Source organism: Ovis canadensis, chromosome 7 (genome assembly GCF_042477335.2).
Source record: "Ovis canadensis isolate MfBH-ARS-UI-01 breed Bighorn chromosome 7, ARS-UI_OviCan_v2, whole genome shotgun sequence".
NCBI classification, from domain to species: Eukaryota; Metazoa; Chordata; class Mammalia; order Artiodactyla; family Bovidae; genus Ovis; species Ovis canadensis.
The window spans coordinates 18,706,893-18,718,495 of NC_091251.1; the positions used below are offsets into that span (position 1 = coordinate 18,706,893).

The following is an 11,603-nucleotide window of genomic DNA, read 5'->3' on the forward strand; positions in this document are numbered from 1 at the left end:
AGGGACTGAACCTGTGTCTCCTGCGTCTCCTGCATTGCAGGTGGATTCTTTACCACTGAGCCATCACAGATAATTTGTATAAAAGTTCTTTTAAGTTGTGGTGTGCTCAGCAAAGATGAACTCTTACTTCTGGGGATTCAACTGTATCATGGTTGTGCAAAACGATGTTCTCAGATGCTTCTTTTCCTTAGCTGGGTGAGGTGGTCACACTATGAAGCTTGCCTCATGACTATTTTGGAGGCAGCATTTGGGGTAGTTACAAAATCCAGAGGAGTGATGGAAACATCTTTCAAAATATGGCCTGCAAGTCCTCTTCCTGCAGGTGACAAGCTACTAGAGCCATCTGCCCAACTTCTCACGTGTCTCTCTTAAGTCACTTCCAGCTATGCATTCCTAGGAGCACTGTACCCACCTATTCACTCTCTTCCTACCCCAGCCCAGTCTCCATGCGCTCCAGATGGCCCCGTCTACAACATGAGCATGCTCTCTCTGCCTAAAACCTTCCAGTGGATCCCTGGCATCAACGCTCTGCCTCATCAGTTGAGTTCAGTTCAGTTCAGTTCAGTCACTCAGTCATGTTCGACTCTTTCCGGCCCCATGAATCGCAGCACGCCAGGCCTCCCTGTCCATCACCATCTCCCGGAGTTCACTCAGACTCACATCCATTGAGTCTGTGATGCCATCCAGCCATCTCATCCTCTGTCGTCCCCTTCTCCTCCTGCCCCCAATCCCTCCCAGCCTCAGAGTCTTTTCCAATGAGTCAGCTCTTCGCATGAGGTGGCCAAATGCCCCCTCAATTTCATCTCTCACTCACTCTTCATATGGACATGCATGGGAGCACATTAGTGCCCTGTATGGTGAAAGGATCAAATTTGGGTCCCTCCACACCTACTTTGAGAGCTCCTGGAGGCCAGGGGCCTTCTTTATTTCATTTCCATGTTCTCCCTACACTGTATAGGGTGTGGTCCAGGGGAATACAAAAGAAATGCAGATTAGGAGTTTTTGCAAGTATGACTCTTAGTCCACAAACCTGTCTGCACAGTGACATCAATTTATCTTTTAAATAAGTAAAGTTAGTTTTTATTTGTGTATCCATTCCACCAGGAGAAAGAAATGACAACTTAGTTAGTGAGGTCCACATCCTCATCTCTGGAGCTGTATCTACACTGAGGAAAGGAATGATGCTTGGTACAAGATATCATGGGAGGGGAAGTCTGGTCCTTACACATCTCCCACTACCCAGGCTGGCATCCTCTGATAGGTCTACATTCCCAACTGATTTCTAGCATCAGAAACCTTCACTGCTCTCCTCATCTTGACCAGGAACCTCACAGGGCCTGGTCAACTTTCCCAACTATCTTATGCACTCTAAGGATATAGAAATCTTGGAGAAGCTGCCTACAGGCTATCCTGTCTCCTTGCTATTCCCTATACCACACTTGGGTGAGTGGGAGCTCTATAAAGCTATTTCAGATCCATTTCCCTAGATAACATTTTAAAGCCATTTCTAATCTCTCATTGCCACCCCGTGTAGTGTGGGCAAGTGGGAACACTGTGGCAGATATGCAGTGTCCAGCCCTCCCCCAAGAGGTGAGACTCAGTTTTCCTCTGCCAGTGACTCCCTACCTGTTCTGGGGTCTGTCACCTCTATACCCCTATGGGTCACACGTGGGCTGTGAGGTGTGGTGGACCTAGGGCAGATCCCCTTCTCAGGGACACACTGACATCACGGTTCTCTTGTTTCCCCTCCAATCCTTCCACCCCAAGCAGAAGAACCCTTCTCCTCTGGGAACAAGAAAAATTTCTGAACAGTCACATAATTTCCCCAAACTATTGTTTGTGACACAGGATGAAAAATTTTTCTCTAAAGGGCCAGATAGTAAATGTTTCAGCTCTGTGGGTCATGGCTAGTTGATTCTGTGATCATGGCATGAAAGCAGCCACAGAAAACACAGACTGAGTGAGCCTGAGTGAGTGTGTTACCAACCTTTACTCATAAAGTCAGGTGAAGGCCGGATGTGGCAAGCGGAGGTGGATCAGAACAGCTGACCCGGGTCTACGATGTAAATACAGTCCTAGTCATTGAATATTTGGGTTTTGAAAGCTTAAAAGACACGTTTTCATGAAACAAAGACCCCAAACATGGACCTTTTTTTCCTCCCACTCTGAGCTGTAACTCTTCTCCCCTTTGGCAGGTAACAGGAAAGGCCCCAGTTTAGAAGGCCCCAGTTCAGAAGCCCTAGAAGGTGTTTAGGCAAACAGGGAAGGTTGTCATGATAACTTGGGGAGGGGCATAGTTATGAGTAGCTTTTGGTGAACAGAGGGCAGGGTAACTGAACTTCCAACCACGTATATGAGACAGTTCCTCGAAGCAAAAACTTGACCCTGCCCTAATGCCGGTAGTGCCCCAGTGGGAAATACTGTCCTAGCTGCTGCTGGCATAGGAGGAGACTCAGAAGATAACAGGCAGCGAGAGTGGAAACACAGTGGCCACACAGCAAAGCAGGGTCTCAGGGCAGCATAAGCCTTGGGTGGCTTGGTTGTGTCCTCCCATCGCAAGGCCTCCAGGCAGCTGTACAGTGACTTGCAATCTTTCTTGTCTTGAATCCCCAGCAGTTGTCTTGGCCTCAGTCACCCATCAGTGCTTAGCATCCCAGGGCTTCCAAGACATTTTCTCAGGATAATGGAGATTGTCCCCCTTGACCCTCCGACTGACTGTGCCAAGTACAGCCCAGACCCAGTTGCCCCTTGCTCTGTGATCCTCTGTCACCCCTCTCAGCTAAGGGCACTTTTTCCCATGATGGTGCAGGAAGTTCATGTCAAAATCCATTAGCTGTGTAAGCAGCAGTGAGAAAACAAATCTCTAGTTCCAACTGTTGTTTTGCTGGGGATTTATTCCGACTAGAGCATGATCTCATAATAAAACTCTGCTGTGTCCCCCACCCAAGTGAAGTTGTCCAATGGAACCAAGAAGGCAATACAAAACCCAGGGAGCTCACCAGGCCCATCCCCTGCATTTGGGTCACGTGTTCACCTGTCACAGCAGAAACTCCACAGTCACCATCTATCTTGATGGAACCTTTCTTGCATGTGATGGTCCCACAGGTAAGGCAATGAGACAGGCCTTTCCCAAGACTGTCTCCAGGTCAGGGTCTGTGCTGAGCCCCAGTACAGTGGGGGATAAGAACTTGTTTCTGACTTGCTCCCTGGCTGATGCAAGAGGCCAACAGGTAAACAGTCACTCCTAGTGTGAAAAATGACATAGAAGTGAGAAAAAGAAAGTTCTGTAGATGTGGCCAGAAGCAAGAAAGTTAGCCCAGCCTGGGTAGAGGTGCTAGACCCCAGAAGAGGTGGGGACGCAATAAGTACGTGTGTTAGTCACTCAGTCGTGTCCAATTCTTCGTGATCCCATGGATTGTAGCCCGCCAGGCTCCTCAGTCCATGCAATTCTCCAGGCAAGAATACTGGAGTTGGTTACCATTCCCTTCTACAAGGGAGTCAGTGGTACAAGGAAATTGAGTCTCACTTCTCAGAGGGCTGGACACTGCATGCCCTACGGTGTTCTCACTTGCCCAGCACTACATAGGGTGGCAATGAGAGATTAGGAATGGTTTCCAAATGTTATCTAAAAGCTTTCTAAAAGAGCAACTTTTTATTCTTGTTAAATAAAAATAATGTTTGATCATGGTTACAGTATTAAACAGTAGAAAAGGATTTATAATAAAATCAACCATCAAAAAACAAAATAAAAAAGCAACCATCAAAGGAAGTAATGCTTGAGTTGAATTTTTAATATTAAATAAAAGTTAAAGGACTAGTGGGTCTTCTAGGAAGAGGGTGCAGTATGGACGAAGGCAGGAAGGCAAGGAGGAGGGCAGTGTTGTGGGTCAGGTTGATGGGCTGTTGTTGTTGGACTGGATGATGTGAAGAAGCAGGTGGAGGTGAGGCTGGAGGGCAGAGGGGCAGATGGCACAGGTATTTCAAGCTGTCTTTACAGAGTGCATCTTGTGAATGATGGAGGACCATGGAAAGCTTTCAGTTCAGTTCAGTCACTCAGTTGTGTCCGACTCTTTGAAATCCCATGAATCGCAGCACGCCAGGCCTCCCTGTCCATCACCATCTCCTGGAGTTCACTCAGACTCACGTCCATCGAGTCCATGATGCCATCCAGCCATCTCATCCTCTGTCGTCCCTTCTCCTCCTGCCCCCAATCCCTCCCAGCTTCAGAGTCTTTTCCAATGAGTCAACTCTTCACATGAGGTGGCCAGAGTACTGGAGTTTCAGCTTTAGCATCATTCCTTCCAAAGAAATCCCAGGGCTGATCTCCTTCAGAATGGACTGGGTGGATCTCCTTGCAGTCCAAGGGACTCTCAAGAGTCTTCTCCAACATCACAGGTCAAAAGCATCAATTCTTCAGTGCTCAGCCTTCTTCACAGTCCAACTCTCACATCCATACATGACCACAGGAAAAAACATAGCCTTGACTAGCTTTAGGACAGGGTTTCTCAACTGGGGATGATCTTGTGTCCTACACCCTCTTTCCTGGGGACACTTGACAACACCTGAAGAAATGTTTGGCTGTCACAGCTGGGAAGTGGGAGGGTGCAGTCCTGCTGGCAGTTAGTGGACAGAGGCCAGGAATGTTGCCAAACTTCTTACAATGTAAAGGACAGCACCGCATAGTGAAGAATTTTCCAAAATGTTAATAGTGCTGAGCTTAAGAAATCTGATTTAGGGCAGTGAGTCAACCAATCAGACCAACTGATCTCAGTGGTCCCTCTGAATACAACTGAAAACCCATCAGCTCCCATGGAGAAGGACGATCGTACCAAACCAGTTTATTAGAAATGTTTTCATTTCCATCGCTGCCAGTTCTTGGAACAGTGCCAAGGCGGGTGTCTCAGGACCTAGGTTTAAGGCTTAGCTCTGCTTGCTCACCTGGTGTAGGATATTTACCAGCTCAGAGAGCACAGAATCCTGTGTGTGGGTGAGGATGAGGACCCCTTTCCCACAGAGGCTCCTGAACAGTATGGTTGTGAAGATAGAAGCACCTGGCCAGGCTCATTTCCCCCTTTGCTTTAGAAACCAAGAGTCTCAATATCCAGTTGAGAAATTGAGTTTAATAACTGAAGGGCCCTGTGTCTTGAGCATCTGCGCATTCATTTTCTCCTTACCCTGGAACTCTCTGGCTCAGGATTTGGTCAACATAATTTATGTCTACCAGCTGGTGATGTTTTAAAATGAACTTTACCAAGGTGTGGTTTACCCAAGATAAAACACACCCGTGTGAAGTATACAGGTGGATGGCTTTTGACAAATGTATATGCCTGTATAGCCATCACCATAACCAAGATATAAAGCATCTCCATTCCCCCAGAAAGTTTCCGCGTGCCGTTTGCAGTCTGTCGCTCTCTTCCCCAGCCCCAGGCAGGCTGATGCGCTCTGTGTCCGCTGGGATGATTCTGCCTTATGGAGTCATGCACTGCGTGCTTCTTTGTGTCTGACTTCTTTCAGCCCGGTGTTCTGAGATTCATCCCCGCTGTTGTGTGTATCAGTAGTTTGTTCCTTTTTATGTCTGAGTGGTGCTTCACTGCATGGATGGACCACAGTTCCTTTATCCAATCACCTGTTGATGAACATTTGAATTGTTTGCATTTTTTGGAGTTGTTATAAATAAAGCCACTATGGACATTTATGTATCATTTAGAGTATTTCAATATTATTCCATGACACCTAGAATCACAACTCTGTTTTTCATTGGAGTATAGTTGCTTTGGTGGTGGCATCACTGATACAATGGATGTGAACTCGGGCAGACTTCGGGAGATGGTGAAAGGACAGAGAGGCCTGGAGTGCTGTAGTCTATGGGATCGCAGAGAGTCATACACGACTGGGTGACTGAACAAGAACAAATAATTGCTTTACAACATTACATTAGTTTTTACTGTATAGAAAAGTGAATCAGATACATGTTTACATATATCCCATTTTTTTGGATGTCTTTCCCATTTAGGTTATCACAGAGCATTGAGTTCCCTGTGCTATCCAGTAAGTTCTAACTAGTGATCTATTTTGTGCATAGTATCAGTGGTGTATATATGTCAATCCCAGTCTCCCAGTTTATCCCACCTTCTCTTCCCCCCTTGGTATCCATACATTTGTTCTCTGCATGTGAAATCTAGAAAAATAGTATAGACAATCTTATTTGCAAACCAGAAACAGAGATAACGACTCAAATGTCAATGCCCTTCTATGCCCTCCAAAGTCCCCTCTGTGATCTGGATCAACTCTGCCCGCCTGTCTGACCTCATTTCCTCCACTCTCCGACTCCCTCTTCCTTACTCCCCACTTTCCATCCATACTATCTTCATCTAGATCCTCAAATAAGCCGGAATTGCCGAAGAGACACCAGTACCCTCACCATAATCCTGCTGGCTCCAAACCAGCTGGGTGTAACTGGCTGCCTGCCTAGGATGTGCATTAACCTTCTGGAATCATTAAATCAAACTGATACTTGAATCCTAATCTCCAGTGAAGCATTTTATTTATTTTAATCCCCTAAGCACTTCAGCTCAACTTTTCCTCTGGGCCTGACATTCTGGGAGAGCTCAGAGAGCCCACTCTGATCCTTTCTGACTGAAATCCCCAGAGGCCAAGAGGTGGGGGTGTTTCTGATGACTTGCTCAGCTGTGTGACAAGTCATTTTTTTTAACCCCATAGTGATTGCCCCTGGCATTGACAGTAGGTGGAAAAATTAAGTTCTCAGGTTAAGCTTAGATTAAAGACTTAATAAACTTTCTTGAGCAGCAATGGCATCTTAGTTAGGAATTTCACATGTTGTCAAATTTAATCCTCAAAATAACCCTGTGAGACAGAGATGTCTTCTTCTCTGGAGGGAAAACAGAGTATCTGCAAGATATAGTGTGCTGGGCCAGGAATTTCTATATGACAGTCTGCGTTTGTTTTTCATTTTGAAATGTTTATCTTAGCAAATCCCAAATGTGCCTTCTGGTTTGCAAGAATGAAACTAGATTCTTTGGATCAACCATGAAAACAATAAAAATTACCACACTAATGTCTAAAAAATACGCTAAAAATTTTGAAGCACTGAGGACTCAAGGCAATGAGATTGTCTTTTCTTGCAGGCTAGTTGTAATGAGATAGCAGAATTGTCGAGCAGCAGAATCACTTCTTCCTTGAGAGTGTTTGTCATTTCCATTTGGGATGCCATAAAGGGGTGGTAGAAGGACAAGGGGGTCAGAACCAATGACCGAACTGGGAGTGCCTAGAGGACATCCTCCTCACACTGAAGTGAGTCCCTGAAGCCTTCTACTTTCAGATAAGAGAAACTAGATCTAAACTCACACTCCCCCACCAAGCTGAAATTCAGAGAATATGATTTTGGCACTCAACAAAACAGAATGGAAAGAAATGAAAGGAGGAAATGACCCTGAAACATTGTGTCTGTAGACCTCCATCTTACGGATATACACTCCGGAAAGGAATAGGCTGGGTGGGCTCAGGAACCTCAAGCTGTGAACTTGGCATGAGGTGATCCTGACTGGTAGGCCCTCAGGCACTTTTGGAAAAAGGAAAGGGATGTCTCCTGGGTCACTTGGAACCCCCTACAAATAATTGCTCATGAGCAATGAACAACATCCCATCAAACATAAGCAGGCATAGAAAGAAACAAGATTTGTGAATTAGAAGCAAGAGACAGTGGAAATGAATCTGCACAGACTTTAAATTTTAAAACAGCTGTGTTTACCAATTTTAAAGAAATAAATGATAAACCCAAAAATAATTACAGGGAGGGACTTCCTTGGTGGCCCAATGGTTAAGACTTCACCTTCCAAGGCAGGCAGTGCCCGTTCAATCCCTGGTCTTGGAGCTAAGATCCTACATGCCTTGTGGCCAAAACCCCAAAACATGTAACAGAAGCAATATTGTAACAAATCCAATAAAGACTTTAAAAATGGTCCACGTCAAAAATCTTAAAAAAATAACTTCAGGGAGAAGGAAGCAGTAAAAAAAAAATGATACAGCAGATGTGAAAACAAATACAAATATAACTTCTACAAGTTAAAAAATACAGCAATGAGAAATTAATACTCATGGGGCATTTTGGCAACAAATTGGATACAGCAGAAGAGAAAATGAGAGAATAAATTATGTGGGATGCAGCTTGGAGAAGGAAAAATGAATAATGCGTAAGAGAGAATAATAAGAAAAGAAAACTACATGAAGAAGTTCACACCTGTGTTCAGAGGTCCAGAAGAAGAGAAGAGAGGCAATATGTCAAGAGAGAATCAGTAAGAAGTTTACAAAACTGATCAAAACAATCGCCAGTGTACAGATGAGAGCGGCCTAGATAATTCCAAGCAAAATATATAAAATATATATTAAAATACACTACAAAGTAAATCTAGGCATTGTTGTGAACTTTCCAAAAAGCAGAGTCAAAGAGAAAGATCTTAAAGGAGCAGAGAAAAAAGACATGATTTTTAAAGGCTCAGTGGATACATTTACATCTGACTTCTCAACAGCAAAACGGAAACCCCAAACCCCGTGAAATATTACTTTCAGTGCGCTGAAGAAAAAAAAAAAGAAGCACTGTCAGTCTAGAATTTTAGGTTCCATAAAAATAAAATAGTTTTTAAAGAGAGAGAGAGAACTGGTCACCAGCAGAACCTCACTGAAGGAAATTCTAAAGGATTCACTACTTCAGGCACAAGGTGACCCCCGAAGGAAAGTCTGAGGCACAAGAAGGATATGAGAACAAGGAAGGTGCTGTAAGTATGGGCAAATGGAAATCAGCAACAATTATATAAACTAGTTGCAATAATGCCTAAGGGCATTAACATTTAAAAGCTGGAATTAAAATATCAAATGATTCACTACAATAGCATTTCCCTTAGCAGACAGATGAGTGGAGTTAATACTAAGGTTTTAATATTTTCTAAGGACAGAGTAAAGGTTTTGATTAACTTCTACTTTGATAAGTAAATTATATATGATATAATTTTCAAGTAAATACTAAAGATTAAAAACACAGTATGTTGCTTGCAGACTTGTAAAGTGATCCAAAAATAAATGCCAAAAGAAAAATAACAGGAGGGAAGTAGAAATTCCAAAGTAAAATGGCATAAAACATCCAAGGAACTGCCTTTTGGACTCTCAGTTCAGTTCAGCCACTCAGTCGTGTCCGACTCTGAGACTCCATGGACCTCAGCATGCCAGGCTTCTCTGTCCATCACCAACTCACGGAGCCTGCTCAGAGTCATGTCCATTGAGTCAGTCAGTGATGCCATCCAACCATCTCATCCTCTTAGGGCTTCCCTGCTGGTTCAGCTGGTAAAGAATCCACCTGCGATGCAGGAGATCTGGGTTCGACCCCTGGGTTGGGAAGAGCCCCTGGAGAAGGAAACATCTACCCACTTCAGTATTCTGGCCTGGAGAATTCCGTGGACTGTATAGTCTATGGGGTTGCAAAGAGTCAGACACAACTGAGCGACTTTCACTTTCACTATTTTGGACTCTAAGAGAAATTAATTGCAAGAAGCATCATTATGTTATGTACAGTTAATAAAGAAAAGTATTATCCATCAAAACTACTTTCCATGATACAGTAAGTCCCCTACATACAAATCTTCAAGTTGTGAACTTTCAAAGATGAGAACGTACGTTGACATGTCCAATCACATGTTAGTTCCTGTGTGTCTGGCGTATACTGTCCGGTGTGCGCGTCCTCTACAAGTGGTTGTGTTTTTGTACTTTACAAAAGGAGATCATTGCTGTTGTTCAGTTGCCAAGTTGTGTTGGACTCTGCAACCCTGTGGACTGCAGCATGCCAGGCTTCCCTGTTTCTGGCCATCTCCCGGAGTTTGTCCAAGTTCATGTCTGTTGAATTGGTGATGCCATCCAACAATCTCATCCTGTCTCACCCTCCTCTTTTACCTTCAATCTTTCCCAGAATCAAGGTCTTTTCCAATCAGTCAACTGTTGGCATCAGGTGAAGTAAATAAATAGGTGAAGATATTTCTAAAGCTCCTTCACATGCAGAATCTATTTCTTCTAAATCTTCCTTTTCTCTTTTTGAGTCAGAGTTTAAGATGTCTGTGCTTTTCCACACAACTTCAAACTCTGTGTCATTAAGAGCTTGGGTGATAAAAGAGGGCTCCACTGTTGTCTCAGGGATTTCCTTCCAAGCTGCTGGCATCCACTCTAAAGATGGGACTGCACATGCTCAGGCAATGGCAACTATATCACAGCAGTTACTTGGCCAACAGTGAATGCATTCCAACCTCAGAGACGTCAAGTTAAAACCAATGAAATATATATCATTAATTACATTAAATGTTAATTGACTAAATACTTGAGCCAAAAGACTAAAGCTGTTAATTTAAACACATCTATTTTTATTTTTTATTTTTTTTTTTTCCATCACAGCCCTTTAATGGCCGGGCTCAGTGCAGGACACTGCGGAAGGCAGCCATGTGGCGCCGCACGCTGTCTGTGATCTGCTCGGCCGACCGGCCCCTGCTGTAGTAGTCGGTGAAGAGGCCGTCGGGGCTGAGCAGGTAGATGGCGATGGAGTGGTCCACGATGTAGTCCTGGTCTTCGTCCTTGGGGCCGGCGCTGTAGTACACGCGGTAGCTGCGGCTCACCTGGGCGATCTGCTCGGTGGAGCCAGTCAGGCCCAGCAGCCTCGGGTGGAAGTCCTGCACGTAGCGGGCCATGGCGGCCACGGTGTCCCGCTCGGGGTCCACGGTGATGAAGAGGGGCTGCACCGGGGGCAGGCCGGGCTCCGCCTCCAGCTGCCGCACCACCTGCACCAACTTCTCCAGCTCGTCGGGGCAGATGTCAGGGCAGTGAGTGAAGCCGAAGTACAGCAGCACCCACTGGCCCCGGAAGTCAGCTTTGCAGCGCACTTGGCCCCGGTGGTCCAGCAGGCTGAAGTCGCCCTGGCCCACAGCAGCCTGCCGCAGGGCCTCTGTCCGCTGCTGCCGCCGCCACTGCTCCTTCTCGGCCCTCATGGCCAGCCAGGCCCCACCCACTCCAGCCCCAATCAAGGCTGTGACAAGCAACCTGGTTCGCAGGCCAGGACCCTGGGGCTGGTCCTGCCTGCCTGTCTCTGCAGGGCCTGGCGTTGAGAAGGGCTGGTATCTCACATGCTGGGCCTTGCCTCCTGGGGTCCCAGGGAGGGCCAGAGGCTTGAGCTGAAAGAGCCTGTGCCAAGCTTTGGGTGCCCGAGTCAGCAGCAGCATGGACCCATCTATTTTTAAATACCAGCAAAATCTATCAATATACTATTCATAAGCGATACAGTCACTTCTCATTATTTGTGGTAGTTGCAATATATAGTAAAACCATGAACGCTAAACTGTGAATGCTGAACCACTGCTCCTAGAGGAAACACACTCGCACGTAGATTATAGTCTTAAATCCTAAAAACTCATCCTGAAAGACTCTATTTCCATTTACAAAAGAGAAAATAAGTTTCAGAAATTATTTCCTGGAGCCTATCCCACAAATAGGTACCAGAGATGAGATTCAAACTGTCCAGCTGGCCCGAGAGCTAGAGTTGCTTACTGTTCCCTACT

At 45.4% G+C, this 11,603-nt stretch overlaps 1 protein-coding gene across 1 annotated transcript; it reads right to left on the reverse strand.

Annotated features, from left to right (window-relative positions):
* Positions 1 to 10,421: 10,421 nt before the first annotated feature.
* Positions 10,422 to 11,267, reverse strand: LOC138444070 (protein SCO2 homolog, mitochondrial). The gene has a single exon (XM_069597401.1). The coding sequence runs from the start codon at positions 11,265 to 11,267 to the stop codon at positions 10,467 to 10,469; it is 801 nt and encodes a 266-aa protein (XP_069453502.1). The 3' UTR covers positions 10,422 to 10,466.
* Between the last annotated feature and the right edge of the window lie 336 nt (positions 11,268 to 11,603).

Excerpts from the sequence above, each read along its gene's own strand:
- LOC138444070 (XM_069597401.1), bottom strand. The coding sequence starts at position 11,267 with ATGCTGCTGCTGACTCGGGCACCCAAAGCTTGGCACAGGCTCTTTCAG.